Source organism: Phyllostomus discolor, chromosome 4, assembly GCF_004126475.2.
Source record: "Phyllostomus discolor isolate MPI-MPIP mPhyDis1 chromosome 4, mPhyDis1.pri.v3, whole genome shotgun sequence".
Classification (NCBI taxonomy): Eukaryota; Metazoa; Chordata; class Mammalia; order Chiroptera; family Phyllostomidae; genus Phyllostomus; species Phyllostomus discolor.
Genome location: NC_040906.2, coordinates 189,499,401 through 189,522,545, shown reverse-complemented (window position 1 = coordinate 189,522,545; position 23,145 = coordinate 189,499,401). Strand labels below are relative to the sequence as shown.

The window sequence follows — 23,145 nt, the reverse complement described above, 5'->3', positions numbered from 1 at the left end:
TCTGTTAGAGTGAAAACTCCATGGAAATGGGAGCCTTGTCTTTTCAATAGAACATTTTTATTTACTGTTATTTATGTATAGGTCCTCATTAAATGTTCTTCGACTGAATTCGTGCCTTTATTAATTTTGCCACCAAACTGCACCCACAGAATTTAGCATCTTTCATTCTTTGTTCTTCATTCTCATTTTCACGATTTTCTATGTAAATTTTGAAGACAAAGCCCTAATTAAATTTTTCTCTTTATGAAATTATAGTCCTTATTTTCAGTGGGTTAACTTTAAATGAACCTTTTCCATTTTTAGCTATCCTTGGCTAATGGGAACCTCCTATAGAGAGAGCTGTGATGTTCTTTGAAGTATAATAGCTGAATCAAGTAAGCTCTAAAATGTTGATCAGTACTGCCAAAAAAAAAAAAAATGAGCCAGTACAATTTAATTAGTGTTTTGGTGAATGTTTTGGTTCATTTCAAACCTTGTTGGACACATTTTTACTTTTTTTTAAATCTTACCTTTGATTTTAATTTAAAACTTAACAGACTTCTACATAAGCCTTCTTAAGGTTGGCTTACTAAATTTCCCTCTTGTGGTGTGTCTAGAAAAATAGAATTAATTTTGGAAATAAAATATAGTTGTTGATGCATATAATATTCAAAACAAAGCATACCTGAAATTGTTTATAATTTCTTTTTGCATATATTGCTTATCCCTGTCTTTTAAGTATAAGTGAAAAAGGTACCATTTCTAGTTTTCCTTTAATACGTAAAATTTATCAAAGCTTGTGTATTCTTTAATTTAAATATTTTTCCTTGTAAGAATATTACTGACATCTCAAATAAATAAAAACTCTAGTTAACCTTTGCTTTGATGAAGCTATTAAGTGAGATTGGAACTGTGAGTCTTTATGATTAAAGAATTCCTACATGTTTGACTACTTGAAAACAAAATAAGTTTTAAACCGTAAGACTTTAGGGTGTGTATGTACTTCTCTAAGCTTAATAATAGCTGGCAGTCATTTTTGAAACAATTTTTTAGTATATTGAATGCATTACTAAGACAATAAGAGAAGTTTAGGGTGGGGAGATTATAAACCAAGGTAAAAACTGAAACTGTTTAAGAAAGGTTGCTTAGCAGGTACACTGCCTGTACTGAAGTGAATCTGTGGACTTCGCAGAGTCTTTTGAAAGAAGGGTGAAAACTATATACAGTGTTTTTATTTTTAGTGTGAAACTGAAAACATGGTTTGTGCTCATTTAATTTGCACTCATTGCTAACTTTTAAGTGCAGGCTGACAGTATGTCAATATGACCACAGAGGGTTGTGTCTTCCAGACACACTTTTATACATGGAAATACTTTTTGCAAAAAGCCCTTTTGGGGTTGACTTTAACAAAGAATTTAGGCTCGTGCTCTTCTTTTTCAGCCCTGATGCTCTGATGATATCAGGGGCAGAGCAGAACCCTCAGGAGGGAGGCAGGGTTGACACAGTGTTCCAGTGGGAGGCTAGGTTGGAACACTGTATCAGGTAAGAGTAAAACCCCTGCAGGGGGTGTCCTCACGGAGACACCCTGCCTCCGTGAGGACACAGTCTTAAAGTGAGCTTTCATGGGTGGGCATGAAGCTCTTCATTGGAATATTTATAGGGAGCCAAGTGGAAGGCGGTATAGCTTATTTATAGACCTAATACTCATGACTGTTAGTTTCTAGAACATAGGTAATTTGTTCTTTTTCTACAGCTGTTTGTTTTTCTATACATGAAGTTGGAAAAAAGCAATGTGAAATTCTGCTAATTTATTCCATAAATAATTGAGGGGTTTTCTGAGAGAGTGATTTTTTAACTTTTTAGTCTTAGAACCTTTATATTCTTAAAAAATTCTGTGGATCCCAAAGAGCCTCTGTTTATGTGACTTAAATCTATTAATAGTTACCCTATTAGAAATTAAAAATGATAAATTTTAAAAATGTATATGGCTATTTTAAAATAATAATAATAAGCTCCTTAAATATTAGCATAGATATTTTTAGGAAAATAACTGTGTTCCCCAAAATTAAAAAAAAGTTACGAAAAGGGTGGCATTGCTTTACATTTTTGTAATCTCTTTAATATCTATCTTTGTAAAAGGCAGCTAGATTCTCATATTTGCCTCTGCATTGAGGCTGTTGGATGTTACCTTGTTTGAGGTGTTGGGATCTGGAAGACTAAGCCCTCAGGGCCAAATCCAGTCTGCTGACTGTTGTATACCCACAGCAAAGAGTGTTTTTTCATTGTTGGAGAGTATGAAGAATATTTTATGACACATGAAATTCAAATTTGTGAAATTATGTGAAACTGAAATTTCACTGTCTTAGTAAAATAAAACCAAGCTCTCATCTTTACTAATGATCGTCGCTGCTGTGCACTGCAGCTGCAGAGTTGAATGTTTGCACCAGAGACCATCTAGCCTGCAAAGTCTTGGCAGGAAGAAGGTGCCAGTCCCTAGTACATGAAGAAAGTCAGGTCTTGCGTGGTGAAAGGAAGCACAGTTTCTAGATAATTGTGGCTATTCTTTGATACTACACCAAATGTCACAAATGGTGATTTCTTAAACCTTAATTGCAGTGTAAAAAGCTGAAACCATCTTAGTAAGTAACTTGTACTGTTACTTTAAAATCCATGGATCTGTCTTACACTATGAATGTGCTCTGAATGAATCTTTTACCCATGCATGATTTTATAACATAATTGATGATTTGTAAATATTGAGTTATACAGATATTTCCAATGTTAGAATACTTTATTATAAAATATTTTAAAAGTGTGTTTGTTAATTCTGTAGCCTATTTGATCAAAGAAATCTTTAAGTACTGTGAATCTCCTGAGCTTGTGGATATGGATGCACATTTGCCAAAATTCTAATTTTGTCTTACAAGCTCAAGGTTTTTCATTAGTTAAAATACTGAAGACAGTTGTTTTCTTGAAGTGACAGGCTCACTTAATTCATTTTTAAGAAAATGCCTACATCAAGTCTGAATAATTACAGTCTATCAGCTGTTCTTTAAAGAAAAATCATGTTGCATGGAAAAAAACGGTCCATTCAGCTGACAGCTGGACCACACAAGTACTTTTCCTTGAGAGGATCATTGTGCTATGATAAGAGCCATGCATATGCATAATATATATGGAATGTATCTACTATATCACCCCCCCTTTACTTTGGAATTCCATTGTATAAATTTGCAAATATTTATTTTACTTCCCATTTTGCTACACAGAGTATTAAAAAGACGTGTTTCCAGTACTGAGATTTAATAAAAATAATTTTACAGCTTAGTTGTGAACATTTTTCTGTGATAATCCCATGCTTAGTTGTTTATTCATTTTAACTAGAATGCGTGGGGGAAGAATACAATGACAAATACAGGATGGGACATAAGTAGGTTCCAGTTTTTTGTATGTAAAAAAAATAGTAGTACAAGAATAAACTCTGTTTCATGTACTTATGACTATAAACCTACTTTTTCCCCACCCTTTATATTTTGGTGCCATTGCCTTGTTTCTTGTTAGTAAGTCAACAGTTTTACCCACCGTTGCTTTTGCACTATTAGTTCAAATGCCAACACAGGAAAAAAGTGTTGTTGTTGTTGTTGTTGTTATTGTTATTGTTGTTCTTGCAAAAATCTTTTTGACTTTTCAGACGCCCTAAAAGAGTCATGAGGATTCCCTTGAGTCCATGACCCACAGTTTGAGAACTGCTACTCTAGGAAAATGACTCTGTTGGAATACTAATGAAGTATAATTATACTTCAAGAGGCTGTACCCAGTACAGCTTTATGCCAGTGAATTGCAGAGGTTCCTGGAATCTGTCCCGAATTATAACTGCCCTGAGGTGTGGGCGTAGGGTACAGTCTGGCTCTAAATTTCCTGGTAGAAGACGGACATGAGAATGGAGGTGTAGAAAGCCAGACCAGGGTCTCAGTTTGCCCTAAGATGACATTAGTAACTTAAGTAATGCAGTCTGACTATAGATAGGTTTTTTCTTTAACACCTGCTTTGGTGGATCTCTTAAAGACCCTACTCCGTTCGCCATCCTTTTAACAGAGTTTCCGTAAACTGTCAGAATTTATGTCCATCATCCTCCTTTCCTGAGCTTCCTTTCTCTTTGTTATCACAGAAATAAGTTTGTAATTTTTGTTCACGTTAAAAACCACAAGAAGCTATTCCCATGAGGAATTTGCTGCTACTATTTATCATAAATGTTTTTTTCATTAGTTTTTCTCTAAGAGCTTTGACTTACGTGGTCTTCATACAACATTCCCTGGAACCTGTCTGCCTCTTGTTTCTATACTATTCTGTACTATACTATACTATACTGTAATACTAGTATAGTATAATACTGTACTATACTATTATTGAGAAAGGGATAGGATTAAGAATGAAATAGCAACAGTTTCTGATCTTACAAAAACAAAACTTCACAAAATATGATGCTGGACTGCATATTAGAACTTGCATTGAAAAAATGGAAGAAGGAAAAAAAGAACTTGCAGTGTGATATAACTGTAGAGAAATAATGTCTGGGTAAGTAAAAGGGAAGTGTTGAGTTGGCCACAGAGTCCATTTAGTTTTTTCTGCAAAATAAAAGACAGTTTTCATTTTCACCAATAACTTTATTGATTTGGATATTCTCAGTATGTCAGCTATCCCCTGCTATTGACTTCTACTGGGTAAAGGCCAGGCATGCTCCAATACATGAGACGGTCCCGCAGCAAAGGAGTATTTGGCCAAAATTTCAATAGTACCAAGAAACTTCGAAAACCACTTTTGACATGTTTGATCAATCACAGCACCTTCTTCATACACTGTGCAAATCATTTTTTGTGTTTCAGTGTTTGCGTTTTTTGAAATAATAAGGACTTACAGGCCAAAAATGTTGGGTAGTTTCTTCCATCTTGAGTTTTAAAATGGCTACACAAAAATTCACCAGTTTTGATTTTTTTAAATGCATGCTGATATGACAGCTGTCATATCACAATCTAACAATTGTTTCAAATGAAGTTAAAGACAGCTAAGCACTACCAGTGCTATCATATGGCAAAAGCTAAATGAACTTTTTGGCTAACCCAGTATTTTGAGATACTCATGTAATAGAATAGGGCATAGAGAAATTGAGTACCTTTTCAAAATATCAGTAGTTAGTTTTGGTTCTAGGAAAATAACAGTAAAGGAGAATGAATTTAATGAAGAAGAACACAAAAAGCAACTCATTCAATATTTGCTTGCCCAGTATGTATTAGGTTCTGTGTTGGGCAATAAGATGTGAAAAATTTACTTAAGAATAGATTGAAAGGTTAAAACCTATAAACTACTAGGTTGTTATATGGATATCTGTGTAGGAATTTGAGGTACAGTGCTAACATTTAATGGCAGGGTCTTTTGTTCTGATGGAGAAACTCTGGTGCTGTTTCATTCGACTTGCCCATGGTCAAACAGTGAACATAGTGACAGATGGTGGAATAGTGTTTTAATACAGGTTCTAAATAGATTAGGTTTGGCCCATTAATTTGGCTGTTAATATGCTTTTCACACTGGGATTATATTCATTCAAAGTCATGTAAAACTCGGGAAGATTGGAATGAGAATTACCATTGAAATTTGTCATTTTTAAAATGGAATTTGAGAAATATTCCAAATTAAGGCTTAACTAATTAAAAGTAGAGTATGCTATCACATAATACTTAAAAACCCCTTTGACATTGTGCCACGGATTTGTAGTTTTCTCGTGAAAGCTGTAAGTGCCAGGGAGCCTCATGATAAAAGTTCGTTCCGTGTGGGCTCATTGACTGCTTTTTGCTCACGCCTGAGACTCGTCCTCTCCTGCTCTCTGCCCTGCAGTGTGATGCTTTTTGGTAACGGGATACTCATGGAGAAAATGTGAGTGGCTTGGCATAAATTAGCAGTTCCCAAAGTATATTCCAAGGGAATATCAAGGGATTTTATTTGATAAAAAAAGGTTTGTGTTAGGGGAAAACTGATTTAAATCGTTTATTTGCTCTAGGACATTACAAGTCTTTGATATAGAAATTGTTTCTATAGTTCCAACAGGGAATTACAGTACCCGCAAATTTATCTGAACAGATAAAAAACTTCTTGAATCTACTTTTTGAAAAGATTTCATTTATTTCTAGACAGTAGGGAAGAGAGGGCGAATGTGAGAGAAATGTGATCGGTTGCTGCCCGTATGCCCCCGACCAGGGACCAAACTCACACCCCAGGCATGTGTCCTGAGCTGGAATCAAGCCGATGACCCTTCCCTTTGCTGAATGACACCCAGCCAACTAAGCCATGCTGGTCTGGGATTGACCCTAATTTTTTAAAGTACCTCACTAATATTCCATGAAATACACTTTGGGAACTGGTACAAGTTCATCCCTACGATCAGAAAATGATTCAAAGCATGGTTGCTATTGTATTATTATTATTATGTATAACACTCTTTTTTCTATTTATTCCTAACTAGAATTTATATTTATGGAAAGCTGTGGTTTCAGGTAGACAATAAATAGCAAGAATAAGTCCTGTCTCATTGTCTGATTGTTAAAATATTTATTTTAGGAACATGAGGAATGAAATTTCAGATTATGAATTACTACTTGTCATAGTCTTCATTTTGTTTTTTTGTAAGTAATATTCCTAAACTAAAATACATTATTAATAGAGAATTTCTCTATTTTAAATTGCAGACGTTGGGGATCAGACAGGTGAGGTAGGTTATTCAGGCTCTCCTGCAGAAGCACCTCCAAGCAAGTCACCATCCATGCCGTCACTCAACCAGACTTGGCCAGAGATGAATCAGAGCAGTGAGGTTAGCAAAGCTTCCCTTTCCTTTCAGTAACATTAACTTTGTTAAGGTAAGATGTTCCAAACAGAGTGATTTCAGCATCTAGCTCTTTCAGTATGTACACATAGTTCAGAGAACATATAAAGTAGGACTGTGATAAATGTTTATAATTATGTGACTCTGAGGTTTGCAAAGTACTTTTTCATATATATGCTGTCATTTGGTTTCTACTACTCACTCCTGCAAAATTCCTATGAGTTAGATGGGGCAGGCACATGCTGTTGACAGTCAAAAAGGCCCAAGATCCCTCAAAGCTATTGAGGAACAAGAGCTAAGATTGCAACACAAGTTCTTTGACATGCAGTCAGCTACCATACCCACTGTGTCACACGGCCTGCTCGCTCCTGTAGGCAAGGTATGTGATAGCACATTTGGAATCAGCATTGTGATGATACAAGTAGTCACTAATGAGCCTTTGCATATGAAAAAAGTGTTTTCTTCAACCCATGCTTTTCATAGTAACTTAGTTTTATTTAATACAAAGTCAAATTTAACCCTGTTAAATGCAGTGGTTAAAAGATATGTTACATATAAGACCAAGTATAACATGTAAAACACAATTTGAGACAAATGCAATCCCCCTCCTCCTCATTACTTTGTAACCACATTATGTAAAGCAATAGAAGTAGGCCCACTCAGATAAGAATAAGGGAATGGGCCTGAGGCCCCTGTGTTAATAAACCTTAGTGCTCTGTAGAACTTCAGTTAAAAAAATAGCTGTTCCAGCCTTTTAGAGCAGTTTCCTTTGTGAACAGGTTATTTTTTTTCTTACATTTTTGGTGTAATTTTTAGGTAGTGCTACATATTTAAGTTTGTTGGCTTTCAGGAAATTCTAAACTTCTGTGTTTTCCGTGTCTTTTAAAGCCAGAAAATTACTACTGGGTTAAAGAGACACTGGTTCATTTTGGACAGTTGAAAACAGAAGTGACTGGCAGGTTGAAAGTACTTGCTGCTGCTGTGTGACAATTACAGACACCTGTTCCCGAGATAGAACGTGCCACTTGTCATTCCACTGGATGTAAAACCATGTACAGAAGAGATTTCCTAGACAGAGGAGATTAACCTTTTCCTAGAGGGAGGAAAGAATTTACTAGGAAAGAGACTTTATAGAGGGTAGGGTCACTGTTTTAGAAATGGCTATTTTTGCTCATTTTTAGAAAAAGCAATATCAGATTAAGAGTAGTTTTTCCATTAATACCAGGTCATAAATAAAGCAACTGTTTCTGGAGCATCTCAATTTTAAAGCCCATATTCATTCTAAATAAAATTGTGCCTGATTGTTAAAGACTAGGAATGAAAGTCCCGTCCATGTTCTGATTTAAACAGTTGTACTTTATCTTTTAGATAGCACAAGTTTCATTTTGTAGTACTCAGTAATAAGGTTATGAATGTCATAGTTATTTTTCTTTTTACTCTGTGTGGAAAATCAAAATGTTAATAAAACTAACACTGACTTTGAGACATATTAATAATTTTCTACCACAAAGCACTAATGATTCTTTCAACAAATATTTATTCAGCATGTGAATATGGATGAGTCACTGTAGAGGATAACACTAATAATAATAACAACAGCACTAATAATAATCCTTAACACTTATGGAGCACTTCTGATGTGCCAGTTCTGTTCAGAAGCTCTTTACATATATGAACTCTACTTCCTCACAACAATCCTATAACATAGGTATTCTTAATTGCAAGTTACAGATGGTGAAAGAAGCACAGATTAGTTAAGTGACGTGCTTAAAGTTGTACAGCATGACTAGGATTCCGGTAGTCCAGTTCAAGAGTCTATGCTCTTAACCGTCATACTAACATTATAAAGATGAAAGTGTCGTTCTGCTCTCCAGGTAGCTCCGTACAGTCTTGTGAAACCAAGTAAAACTTCATGCAACCACATAAATAAATAAATGCCTTCTTTTTGGCAAAAATCTGTATCTAAACATTTCTCCACAGTTACATCATTAGTATTTTTAAAATTCCTTCTGTACACATGCACCAATAATTATTGAATAAACTATAACAACAAATATTGGTAAGTCGCTTCCCTGAAGTGACATCCCATGATAAAAATGAATTATTGTGAGCTCTCTTTATTCAAGAAACACTATGAACTCATCCGTATGTCTTTGTGTATCTTAATTTTTATGAATTTAATACTAATATATAGGCAAAGTTGTTGAATGATGTATTAGCCATTTTTGTAAATAATTTATCAATACATTAATTTGCTGAATATAATTTCTACAAGTCTTCTCAAATTAAATATCATTATTTTAAATGAGTCGAACTTTGAAGCATAAAAATGAATACTTTTCCATACTGAATTATAAAAAGGATTTTGATGAATGGGGTAGGTGTGTCTGTGTGTAAACATTTGTTCGTATATATTGTATATGTGTAGATGTTTTTCCCTCTTCAGAATACAACTGATAATTCTTAATCAAATTTTAATGCAATTCTGATATAAAAATTCTATGCTATTTTATTGCCAAGATCTTTAAAACAAATGGAATTTACTAAAATTAATATTGGCTTATTACTCCACCTATTTTGAGGTATGATATTTGTGTACCTCTTTTAGAAGAGTAGTATTTCATATCAAACTACATCTTCTATATATGTAACATATACCCAGATGCTTGATTTGCTCTCATTGTGGCCGCATTCTGATTTTCCCAGCATGGGGGGGCGGTGCCTGATTGGCAGTTCTGTCTTTTGGTCTGGCATGGTCCTGTTCCTAGTGCTGATTGCAGAGGTTGACCTGCTACAGATTGACATAAGCTCAAACATGCATTTTAATTCCAGAAATCTTTGCATTTTATCTCAATTATATTTTATTAAGTATACATAGGTACAAAATAATTTGCACGTACATAATAGAATCATCTTTCAGGGGTCGCACTGGCAAGTCACGCTGACTTGCTTTGTTTCGACCAAGAGTTTGGTACTTCAGATGCTCTAACGTTACCAAATCAGTACATTAGCATTTAAATTTTAAAAGGAGGATTTGAAGTTATTCTTTGTCTAGTCAACACACCCCTTTATATTTTTACATTGTTGCCATTTATACCTCTTAGACTCGGTTCCTATATTAGGTTTTGAATTTGGATTCTGTAAGGTTTTGAATCTCTTCATAGAGATTGCAATAAATTGTTACTATACATTTCATTGTGAAGCCTCTCACCTTACATCACAAGATGACCCAGCATAGAACAGCATAAAATGCTTATGGAAAATTAGAAGTTATGGAATTTTGTCAGGCCTATGAAACACAACTTGCAGTGCAACCTCTGAATTACTTTGCTCAACCTTCTCCAGTGACCTTTACTCCACCTTTCTCATCGTGCTGACTTGTCTCTCCTCTGTCTGTTCAGCAGTGGGAGACATTTAGCGAACGCTCTTCAAGCTCACAAACTCTGACCCAATTTGATTCTAACATTGCACCAGCTGATCCTGTAAGTCAATCACTTAGCTTGCTTGTTTGAAATTAATTTTATTAACCCAAATTTCCATTCATTATGGTTTTTAGCTATGCATGATTCAGTGGAGTGCTTAGAGGGAAATAGTGATAGGCTTTTCGATTTTTGTGTGCCTAATGATGGAAAGAACATTTTTTTAACCATTGTTTGTATTTTGTAGTTATTTTGGTGAGAGAAAACTGTATGTTTTTAAAATCTGGTACATGTGTCTAAAGAAACATTTTGTGACAGTTGACTTAGTTGACTTGTTTTCATTTGCTAATTGAGTGTATGTGTTATTAAACATACTGTTTAGTGTAGTGACAGTAAATACTATTTTATTTGTATGCTTACACATCATGTAATACGTACTATGTATGTAAATATACAATGTCATCTTTTATAGTCCAGATGGTATGGCTTTGACTTTAATCGTGTGTTGAGTTCTGTTAAAGAGAATCAAGTTCAGCAGAACAATGGAGTTGTTAGTCAAAGATCCATTGTGCAAAGGAGCCTGTCTTGTCTTCCTGTGGTTCACTGTGTTGCTTTGAAAAATGCTACAAAGTTCACATCCTGATTTCAAAAATAAATTCTGTCCCCATAGATTTAATTTCTTATATACCTCAACTATCTCAAGTTATTTGAAAACTTCAAGACCTTAGCTAGTAATTATTTTTCTCACTATTCACTCCTGTTTTTATTTTTTTTCTTTTAAAGAGAAGAACATGCTAATAAGTACTTTTCGAAAAGAAGAGGCAGTAGAAAGGGAAGAAGGATTTAAAAATAAGTTCAGTTGAAAGATAGGGAGAAAGGGATACAAAACATTCTTTTTAGATATTTCTTCAAAGACAGCCAGCATTTATTAATTAAAATGGTCTTGTTGTTTAATGTTTGAGACAGTGGCATTTAAAGTAATATAGTACATCAACAGCTTAATGGATCTTTGGTGTGTTTTACAATTTTAAAGAATTTGTATGTGAAATATAGAGGATGATGTTGAATTAAATTCAGACAGATAATGTATAGAAGTTTTTAATGTGTTTTATAATTTAATAATTTAAGACTCAATATGCAGGTCATCTGTGCCTTTTGCTTTTTCTGCTGCGTTGAGGGCATTCATTATTCTTCCATTTTAAACAGAAAAATTAAGGAGAAATAAAAAACACAATTTTTGCTACTTATTATCAGCTATAATTAAGGTCTCTTGGGAAGTGACAGGTTGTGTAAGCTGAAAGAAAATCTTACAATACCTTAGCACTCTCTGTTTCATGTCTCCGTATTATTCTGACCTCCTACTTACACAGTCAAGATAGCTTTATTTAAAGTACCCCATTAAAGTATTTTATTTGGGAAAGAAGGTTTGCTGTAGCAATAAAGGAACTCTATTCTCTAACCCTTAAGAAATAATTAAAATAATTATTCACCGTTTTATGATTTTTTGTCAGGCCAGGAAAGAACATTAAATATGAAATGTAGAATTCAGGGACAAAATAAGTTAACTCGTGACAGGCAGGAAATGCAGGGAAATAAATTGGCTTAATAATCGTGATGTTCTTATAAATTCTTGGTAATAATATCCAAATTTATGAATTTTAGTGTTTAAAATACTATGGCTCAGTACTTTCTTTTGGTATCTCTAGTGTGGCTGGAGGCTCTAGAAATTTTTAAAGTGTTTAATCAACATTTTAAACTTGAATTTAGACCTCTGAATTTCATAGAGTTGCCAGTTTTAAATATTTATAATCTGGAACCTAGAAACACTTTTCTTTTATGGTGGCAAAATTATATCTAAACTTTGTTCCCCAACTAGTAATTTCTCTTTAAACTTTCAATTAGGAGAATGTCCTGTTCCCACTGAGGGCCTAAATTTCTTAACCTTCATTTAATACCTCCCTGACATAATGCCTGTACACACACACCTGGTAACTATAATCCCAAATGATCTTTTGCAAGGTTTATGTAAATAAGGATTGTACATAAGTAAGGTCCATTCAGATTAGAAAAAAAAATCACCTTGGAGAAAAAAACAAAACAATTGTAGTTCTAATGTGAATTTGACAACCATTATAGACCTAAAATTCCTAAAAATATTCCTAAAAATGGAATATTTTTAAAGCTAAAATTGGTAATTAGCCATTTGGTCAATAAAATGAAAGTCTTTGAAAAGCTCTAAACTGCTCTGTAGCACTTGGAGACAGCTATCCCACAGCATAGTGACCTCACATGCAAAATGAGATAGTTAATCATTAGTCTCCCAGGATTGAGGTGAAATTGAATTCCTAATATTTCATTTGCAGAAACTTGGTCACTTTTGTTGAACTGCTTGTCAGTTAATTGCCTCTAGCAGAATCTGCCTCTGCAAGAGAATTCTAGACTGAGGAAAAAGTTAATGCACTAGTCTTCTCCATGATGTATGCCTGATCTTGAATGCTGCAGAACTTCCAAGCAATTCAGGATATGAAAAGGAAGTGAGTCTGATCACTGATTATGCCCAGCCAACTCACCTAGTTTGGTGGAGCCCCTTTCTAGGTGCCTGTGATATTTTCTAGGACTACAAAGATGTCAAAAATAAAGTTGCAGTCTTAAGTAGACTGCAGGTTAGTTATTATAAGCTTGATTTTTGTAATATAGCTGATTGTCATAATTATCATCTATGGCTGTGGACAAAACTGTGGGCGGAGAACCATGGACCAACTCAGCCCAAAAGGTTTCTACAGAAGAGTTTATGTTTGTGTGCTGAGTTGTTAATGAGTTACTGGAAGAACAAGAGCATTCAGAGCAGAGAGAATATCATGAGCAGGATCAAATTCAGTGTGGTGAAAATAGAGGGTAGACATGTGGGGGGTGGGGAATTATGGGGACTGACCGATGTGGTTGGAACCAGACCAGGAATATCATTGCATGTTAGTCTAAGAACCAGAGTTTAATCTCATAGGCACTGTAGGCTACAAGAAGTACCATGATAGAATGAGGATGAGGAACAGAAAGCTGGGGGAATCACTTGGCAGTAGTGTGAAAGATTGATGGGGTCAAAAGAGAGATGATGAGCACCTGAACTAATTTAGTGACAAAGGGACAGAAAGTAGGCAGGGCTGGATTTGGACAGGATATACAGGGAGTAGAAAAACAGATATCTGAACATTAATATAATATTCAGTAAAGTACTAAATTGTATAAAATCAGATGTCCAAATAGATGATACAAATGTGCCATGAGTGATTAGGAATGGGTTTCCTAGAGGCTTTGGGTTATTTAAATAGAAGAAAGTGGGGAGAAGCTGCCAGGCAGTCTTAATACTTTCTTCTCTCTTTTTAAATTTGGGGATGCTAATTTGGAGGAGAGAAAGTATTATTACTTGGGCATCTTGTGACTCAGGACTCTGAGGCTTGTAAGCATTCATGGTTCTTCATTTGGAGGTTGAAATGCGTAAAGTCAGAGCTTTCTATCCTGTGTGATGGTCATTTGTGAGATCACACGAGCTTCTGATATGCTGGCCCCCGGTCTTGAAGGAATTACCTTTTCCTGCTAGTATCAGGGTCCATTGGACTAAAGCTATTACAGGCCCATAGCAGCCAGTTCATGTATGGGTGAAGTATGTAGTACATGCTTTGCTGCTATAGAAATTTAAATTATTTGGGATAATGAATAGCATGTTCATAATTTTCTTTTCTTGGAGTCATTATTGTACTTCCATTTATTGTACTAGAAATATATGAAAAGGCTATTTAATATTTCTAACTGTTGCAAGCTTTATAAGTTTGATTTTATAAGTATACACAGACTATCAGTATATGCTATAAGTTAAAGCATCTAATAAATTTTCCTTGTTCTCTTTCTAGTCTTGGGGAATAGGGGGTTGGAATAAAAACTTTTTGTGTCACAAAGTATCCGTTCTCTTTTAATCTTGCATTATAACATAAAATTCTGATTTTCATAGCAGTTATTTCTGCTATTAAAAATTATAAGTTAAAAAACTAGTAATTATTTCTAAGGCCATGTTTTTATAACCATAACAACATTTTAAGTGTACTGTTATAAATAATTTCCTGTGAGTGACTCATTGTTATGTGAGGAATCTAAACTTTCATCCATCTGTAATATCCACCTTGATAACTATAATTTTAGAGTTCAGGTTAATTGGATAATAATACATAATCCCTGTCCAGAATCTCAGTGGTACAGAGGCAGGAAATTACTATGAATGGATTTATCAGTATAATTGCAATAAAAAATTAATTTGTTATGAACTGTTTGAATTTGGAGACTGTGAGACTAAGCCAAGGAGAGTTATTCAGCAAGAAACGGTGTGCTGGAAGTTAACTTTCTCTAGCAGAGACTTAGTGTTCCTCGGTACTGTCATCAAGACGGCGTTCAGCTGAAACTGAAAAGTTGTTACCCTTTATGCTAAAGTATAAACTGGACTCATTACTAGATATATGAACTTGAAGGATCTCATGTTCAGTTTTTTGCAGCAGCACACATACAAACTGACTTCTCATATAGGGTTCTGAGCCCCCTCCACAGTGTTTTTCAGCTGGTGTGCTCCTATTAAGCCAAATACTTGATCCCCTTCTGGTTCCTCCACTGGAATCTCAGCTCCCAGGGTCAGTCAGGCTTGCCTGTGTTCCCAGGTGCACCTTTCTCTTTCCCTTCCCTTTCTGAGAGGCTACCATTTGTGTTTATCCACTCTTCCTTGCCTTACTCTTTCATTCTTTGCAAAAGTCTCTTCTACCAGTTTCTTTACTTTTCTAACAAGGCTTGCCATTCGAGAAGTTTAGGAATATCAGATGTATTACAGTCTTGAAAAGGTTTAAGAAAAGTGTTAGAATCTTTGAATAGGAGTCTTACTGATCTCTCTTTAAACAAATGGATTTTTGGGTGGAAGTTGTATGCAAAATTTTAGAATGATATAGAACTAATCTATAAAAGTATGTGTCATGCCTACTATTACAATCATAGCAGGCAGCTCGTTAACTTTGTTTTATATATGAAAAAGAGAAGTGTCAAATTTTCTTCATCAGTTTTCTGAAAATGAGTTTCGTCTGTTATTTGATTTTAGATTCTCATGAAATAGTTCAGTTTACCTTAACCTGAGAGATTCAGACTTATATGATTTTATCAGATCATTTCATACTTTGCCTTTGAATACTGTCTTAAATTGTACTTTTATAAGGTCATTTTTTATGCAGTCCATTAATTAATCATTCAGAAGTTAAAATGTTTATCAAACAAATCAAATTGTTAGCATATATAGTGAATTTGATTTTTTACATATAATTCTGTAACTTTTAATTTAAATTAATTTTCGTGCTTGCCTTAGTGTGAATGAAGAGTCTAGCCAGTATTTGTAAAGTTTTGTTAATTTTGATTATTTCATGGTATCAGCTTAGCATTTTTAATACAAATTCTGTATTCCCTGTCGTTTGTCTCTAGGATACTGCTATTGTTCATCCAGTGCCCATTCGGATGACTCCAAGCAAAATCCACATGCAGGAAATGGAGCTTAAACGAACTGGCAACGGTAAGGAAGCTGGCTGGACTGTGTTTTAGGTTAGCATGTTGTGTTTTACATTAGCATCAACTAAAATACACAAGTAATTATTCTGTCAGCATTCAGATTTCTTTCATAAATGCTAATTTTTCAACAGTACTTTCTACAGTTATATGTGTGCATATTTATATGTATATTTTAAGTTATGTTACCATTTATAAAAGGAATTTTTTAGTTTAAATTATAAAACTTTTACATAAGGACGTTTGGAAAATGTGCCTTTTCTGACTCTGTGTTTTTATGATCACTTTTGTGAATTTTCATTTAAAGTATGTTAAAATTGTAACTGAAGAGGCATATGTTAAATTTTGGCTTTGAAATTCTTTTGCTTAAACTCTTGAATTTTTTCGTCATTTTAGATGAAATGTTTTGTAGTTAGGGTTTCTCATAGGTAAATATATTTCCTATAAGACAACATAATAAATTGTTTACAGCCATTTGTGTTAAGGAATTTGTATTAAAAATGCCAAACTGGTACCATGAAATAATCAAAATTTTGTTCAAGTAATTACCCTAAAGGGATAAAATTAACAAAGTATGAACATGCAAATTGACTTTTTTATTATAAAATATCTTCTATTATGTCAGAAAACATATTTCTATATAAATAGGCTTATATTTGTTTTTAATTAAAGTAGTATTTTGTGTAATAAGTATTTTGTCTTATCTGCTACTTCTTTGTAATATCTAAATGAAGTTTTATCATGGGCTCTGAAGTTTATAAATTTATTAATTCAGATACCTATATCTTATATTTTTACCTATTCTCTACTAGATCATACCAATCCCACTAGCCCATTACTTGTGAAACCATCTGACCTATCAGAAGAAAATAAGATAAATTCATCAGTGAAATTTGCTTCTGGAAATACTGTAGGTAAGTGAAAGATAGCATTACATCTTCCATTAGAAGTTCATTAAGTCTGGATTAAGAGCCTAAATGATGCAAATGTGTAGCCATTTAATACTGTCTTCACCGAATAAGGTGGAAAATAGTCACTTTTTTTAACACCCTACCCACTGTATGAGTCAATGGTTCCCCGTTGTTGCCTGAGCCTGCTTCAAGGCAGGCCTCCTGTTTGCTGTTCTCTAATAGCCAGATATAGTCCCTTGGCTCTTTCCCACTAGCTCCTGTCTCCCTCCCTCACAAGGACTTCTGTATACCAGTATCTAGTTATTCGGCCTGTGTGCCAGGCCCTGTTCTAGACACTGGGGGTTCAGCAGTAACATAAACAGGTCTGAGCCTTTATGGAGCTTACATTTTGTAGGGGAGATAAGAGGAAAGGTGGGGTTAGCAACTCATATCCTAGCAGGTGGTTAACACCCTGGAGAAAAATGGTAATGTATGTACTGTTTTTTGACCCCCTTTCATGTGACTTATTCTGAATATTTCTGTTATTAAGTATTAACTTTTCTGATTCGTAACAATCTATATGCATAGTATTTTATTGTATAAAAAGGCCATTATTTGATTTACATTTAATTTTTTATGGTAATACTGGGATGAACTGTTAACCTGTTAGCCAGTCTTTGAATATCTCTGCTTTGAAACAGTAATTCAGTTATATTTGTTTGAGGCACATAGAGTGAAAGTGAAGAAATTATTATTATTAAGTAGGATATATTCCATTTATCAGCAGATGGTTACAGTAGTTCAGACTCTTTTACTTCAGACCCAGAACAGATCGGGAACAATGTAACTCGTCAAAGGTCAGTATTTCTGTCGATAAAAACATTAAAATATCTTGTTACATTTTAGTATTTAAAATGATTTAGGACCAAGTATAAATTATGTATTTTTCTCTATTCTTCTTTGCTTCACTGAAAGCTGTTAGATTACCTATTAATTTATGTAAAAGAAAAATAATTTTGATTTTTTCCAACGTGAACAGAAAACAAATAAAATCCTTATTGTCTCATGGCATTCTGTGGAAGATTTAAGGACTGATAACTTCTGCCTGGCTTCTGTAGCTCAGTGAATTGAGAGTGGGCCTGTGAACCAAAGGGTTGCCGGTTCCATTCCCAGTCCAGGCGCATGTCTGGGTTGCAGGCCAGATCCCCAGTAGGGGTTGTGTGAGGAGCAACCACATATTGATTATTCTCTCCCTCTCTTTCTCCCTCCCTTCCCCTCTCTCTGAAAAGAAATAAAATCTAAAAATAAAAAAAAGAAGGGCTTATAACTTCTTTGCAGCAGCAATTTAATACTGGTAGTCCTTTTTTAGGTAAACATGAGAGCCTGTTTAAGTAATAAATGTGCAGATTTCCTTTTATAGCCTTAGGGGAATCACCAAAAGACTTCTGTGTTTTAAAAAGCTATCCAGATCCCCAGCCCAGTGTTGGGCTACCTACTGACCCGAAGATCGGCATTATATATAATTTTTCAGACACAAACTAAAAGGATGGGGGATCGGGTGAGGATGGCAAGGGTTTGTCTGCAAGGGCTCTACCATTTACCAAAAAAAAAAAAAAACTACAGACAGAAGCATCATTCCCCTCTTATTTCTTATATGTGGTACCTTTTAACACACACCTGAAGGATATAGAAGAGACTAGTAGTAATATAGAATCGCTGAAGAGCTTGGAGTCAAAAGGCTGCTCCTTCATATAGTTTTCCTATGTTACTTAAAATTCTCAGTCATCTTGGATTTTATTCTGCTTTTTATCCATATAAGTGAGGATCAGCTTGCCAGAGTCCACGAGACTCTTTTCAGAATATAGAACATTTTGGTAGCAAATAAGTGCATCTCTAGAGTGAGCTGAGTGTAAGTATAATCACCTCTAAAATGGTATGGCCGGTGGTAACACAGGCACAGGAACCGCAGGTAGTTGGGCCACATTCTACCTTGATTTTCCAAACTCCAAACTTTAAATAAGTTGAAAACTATCCTTGTCTGAAAGTAGAACTTCTTATATTTAAAAATAAATATTTTAGACTAATGCATAGTACTTTTAATTGAATGGGAAAACATCAAACTAGTTTTTCAGTCTACCTTGAATTCTTACTAATAACCTTCTTTTCAAATTTTTTGAAATTTTGTTAAATGTAAAATTATACTTTATAAAAAGATTATTTGCCACATTAAATAACCACTTGTTTAATGCACATCATAAATAATACTGTCCTTATTCATTATAATACTTGTATACCTACTCAAGAAAATATCCTTTGTGGCTTAGCCCAGTTTGAATGCTTAAGAAGGAAAAAGCTTCAATATCAGTAGCATGACCGACTGTAATGCGATGAACTTTGCAGGTCTCATTCAGGAACGTCACCTGATAACCCCGCACCGCCACCTCCCCCTCCAAGGCCACAGCCCTCTCATTCTAGATCGTCATCTTTAGACATGAATCGGACCTTTGCAGTCACCACAGGTAGGGGTTAGAGAGCCATAAAACGTGCAATCGTTTGAGTCTAGAGTTAATTAAGGACACACGACATATTCTCAGTATGTCTTTTTAAATATTTATCTGAAGGAAAAACTCAAATTTAAAAAGTATCACATGAGAAGTGATTTTTTTCTTAATGACTGTCTAAAATGTGTTTGAATTCATGTGGTAAAGATGGGAACCTGAGAGACGCCACAAGAGATTTTAAAAGCACGATGTGGTGAGATCAAGGAGGAAAAGCTAATAGGTCTTAAGTTAGCTGACAGAGGAGAGAGGGGAGTCACAACTGACTCTGAGATTTTTAATTTTTATGTAATTGGTCATTATTATTATGTTGAGCAAAATAAAAAAGTTGGGACACTGGGTGAGGATGTCCTGTTTGGATGTGATGAGTTTGGAATGATGAAGAATGATATCAGCAGGCCACTGGATTTGTGGGGAAGTCCTCATATTTGATGGCTAAAGATCAGTCAGAATGTGGGGTGAGAACCAAGACTGCATGGTATTGCAGGAACAGGGCAAGGCAACCGAACGAAAGAAGTGAGGCCTGAGAAAAGGCTACATGATCTGGCCGCTAGGTCACACCTCGACAGTTAGTTATGTAAGACAACGTATGCCTTCCGGTACTTACCAGTCTTAGAAATCTGTGTCATTTGATTATATTCATTCAACCTGCTCTACTAGCAAGGTAATTTTATATTTGCTAAAATGAAGACTTGTGTATCCATACAGGACAACAACAGGCTGGAGTTGTTGCCCATCCTCCTGCAGTGCCTCCCAGACCACAGCCCTCACAGGTATTTTTTTCATTACTCAGCATCAGTCATTACACTCCTCATGGTCGGTCTGTTTGTGAGGTATTGGATTCTGTTCTAGAATTATATTGAAGATGCAAAATTGCCTAACTGTCATTCCTTCTGAGCAGTTAATTCAGAGAAGAAAAGTCTTATTTTGAAAGATAATTCCAGTAAAGATTTTAGGTGTTTTTTTGTTTGTTTGTTTGTTTTGTTGTTGTTGTTGTTTGGGGTTTTTTGTGTGTGTTTTTTTTAAAGACGCTTCATAGTGAACCAAAGGCTAGTGGGATAGTGTCCTGACAAAGGAGGGTTTAGTGGACAGAACAAAGGATCGGGAGATCCGAGATGTCCATCTCTGCTGGGTCTAGCAGTAGTTCACAGCGACCTCCTACAACTGTCTGGGTGTGTCGCTGCATCAGTAAAGGACGTAGTAGGTGGCCCCTGCATCCTGCTAGTGTGAAATTGTGTCAGTCTGCACAAAACTATTATGTGCCTGGGCAGATTCTGGATTATAGCTGTTAGTTTACGTGACTGACTGACTACCTTTACATAAATGAATTTGGTTGATTTTTTTTTTTAGAATCTTAAAATAAAGTTGGGTGTTTGCAGTTAAAAAGATGATTTCTTAATCATAAAAGATACTGAAATTTGAATATTCCAGTGTTTATTTCATCTAAAGTGCCAGCACATGTACAGATGTATTTTTACTGGGGTTAAGCTATAAAACCCAATGAGTTTCTCTCTCGACTCAAGAACAAGTCTAGTGGGGAAGACAGAACTATAAACAACAATTGTAAGTGTAACTGTAGATGTGTTTATGAAATGCTTTGCTACCTTTACTAGCTAGTAGTCAGGGGTCACATTGAAAAGGTTAAGTAAAGGGAAGGAAGTAAGACTTAAGCAGAGACTGGGAAGACAAAGTGACAGTCCTTTTGCAGAGGGCATTCCAACCAGACGGAATGGTACCCACAGAGCCACGGAGGTGTGAGGTACATCTGGCATGTTCTTCAAGGAAAATCGAGTCAGTTCAGTACAACCGGAGTGATGGAAAAGGGAACTGAAGAGGTCAGGAAGGGGCAGCACCTCTCCTATATGTTATTCTGAAGAGGAAAGAATTTTTCTTAGAGATGGAAATTTTTTAAAGGGTAAGCAAGGAAAAGAACTCTGATTTATTCCCATAGCATCTTGTACTTCCTTTGTCATAAAACTTCTCACACTCTGTTTTAATACCTTGTGAACCTGTGCCTCATCCTGCAGTGAACTGTGAGCTCTATTAGGGCAGGGACCTTACTTGTTTTGTTCAGTGTTACAGCCATAGTGCGTGGCCAAAAGGAGATCCTCAGCAAATGTGTTTTTCGATGGAAAATTGTAGGATTGGCCTAGCAAAGGAGTGGAGGACAAATTGAAGTGAAGTACAATGAAGTGCTGTAGGGATTGTTAGTGCACTGGTTTTCACATTAAAAATAACCTTTTTAGAAATATAATGAAACATTTTAAAAAATAACTTGTTTAAAGAACAATCTGTTAAGCAGTAGCCCAATTAAAAAAAAAAAGGAGAATCAGAGAGTAGGGTCGGACCTTCCTCCCTCCTTATGCACTTTCTTTGCAATAATAGTTTTGTAAAAGTATCTCTTCCATTGGAGTTTTGTTATCTTTTTTTTTTTTTTAGTGTCTTAGCATTTTGCTTCTGGGTTTTTTAGACCTTAATGTCACTGTAGCTCACCTTGCTGAATTTACAGATAATAAAACATCATTTTCATGACAATATTTTCAAAGAAGAAGAGGCCCCTTTGTGACTGCTACACCATTAAAATGTTTGTCCCTCTGTTCCAAACCACGGCATAGGCCCCCGGTCCCGTAGTGCATCGGCCTGTGGATGCTGACAGCCTAATAACTCACACCAGTACCTCACCTCAGCAGATACCGGAACAACCAAATTTTGCAGATTTCAGCCAATTTGAAGTATTTGCTGCCTCAAATGTAAATGAAGAACAAGAAGATGAAGCTGAGAAACATCCAGAAGTCTTGCCGGTTAGTTTTTAAGGGCTCATGTAACTTTCTACAGGGAATCTCTTTGCATATCAAATTCATAGCCTGTCTGTAAACAGAGGAGCTTCCAAAGGAGCATGTATTAGAGTGAATGTCAGTGGGCAGAATATCTGCTGCTGCTTCCTTGAGAGGATTCATATTCCCCCGGTCCTTGCTTCTCGATTTTTTCATTGGCCTTGGGCATCTGCTAGTTGCAGTGTAATGCTTAGTCAGAATCAGAATCTGGGTGGGAGTAGCTGTTGTGTGAAAAGACACAGCCATCTGGTCCTGGCTAAAGCAGGTCCCTGGGTTGCGTCTTCATGCTGAGCTTCTGACTCTGTGATTTGGTGAAGATTTCCATGTAGCAACAGGCACTGGTCACCACAGCTACACTCAGTTTGTACAGCATGAGAGTCAGTCACTTTAGTTAGACAGATTTACAGATTACATCTTTGCAGACATGCTGCAGAAGACTGTTTAGTTCTGATGGCAAGAACTTCTCTGGGGTTCCCTGACCTCACTAAATAAATACGGAATTGGAGGGACCAGAGGAATTCTAAAACCGTGGTTCTGATTGTCTCAACTTGTCGAGCCTTTCTGACAGATCCCAAAATCCATGTTTATTTGACTGGCATCATTGCTAAAGGTTTCTTATAGATCTGATCCACGGAAAATTTTCTACTAGCCACTTCTTCAAACCTGTAACCTTCTGTGTCACTGTGGGGCCACTCAGGGTATGGACCACACCTCCAGGAAGGTGGGGCAGAACCTGAGGGGAAGTGCTGGTGTGTGCTGGGTACTGGTACTGTGCCCCTGGGGTGGATGCATCCCCTCCCACCCTCAGATCTGTGACCTGCCCTCCTCTCTGCCCTGCAGCAGCAGGGAACGGTCATTTTACAGGGTTTTCTCAAATTCCTTCTCATCTTCATCTCAGTTTCCTCATTGTCACAATGAATAGTTTCTTAACATTTTACTCTGATGTGTGACATGTATTTATGCATAATTATATATTACTTGTATATAATTAGTAATATTGTGTATTCATCTCTA

The 23,145-nt window shown here is 35.6% G+C and overlaps 1 protein-coding gene across 5 annotated transcripts in view; it reads left to right on the top strand.

Moving 5' to 3' along the window:
• Positions 1 to 23,145, top strand: part of REPS1 (RALBP1 associated Eps domain containing 1) — a 78,520-nt gene that overhangs the window by 49,007 nt on the left and 6,368 nt on the right. For 2 of the 5 annotated variants that reach the window (XM_036024784.1, XM_028508741.2), the window contains exons 9-16: positions 6,717 to 6,838; positions 10,252 to 10,332; positions 15,769 to 15,856; positions 16,662 to 16,763; positions 17,524 to 17,596; positions 19,140 to 19,258; positions 20,006 to 20,070; positions 21,913 to 22,098. In XM_036024784.1, the coding sequence (XP_035880677.1) occupies positions 6,717 to 6,838; positions 10,252 to 10,332; positions 15,769 to 15,856; positions 16,662 to 16,763; positions 17,524 to 17,596; positions 19,140 to 19,258; positions 20,006 to 20,070; positions 21,913 to 22,098 (836 nt within the window). The remainder of the gene's footprint in view (positions 1 to 6,716; positions 6,839 to 10,251; positions 10,333 to 15,768; positions 15,857 to 16,661; positions 16,764 to 17,523; positions 17,597 to 19,139; positions 19,259 to 20,005; positions 20,071 to 21,912; positions 22,099 to 23,145) is intronic. The other 3 variants (XM_028508742.2, XM_036024785.1, XM_028508743.2) reach the window with 3 other exon arrangements.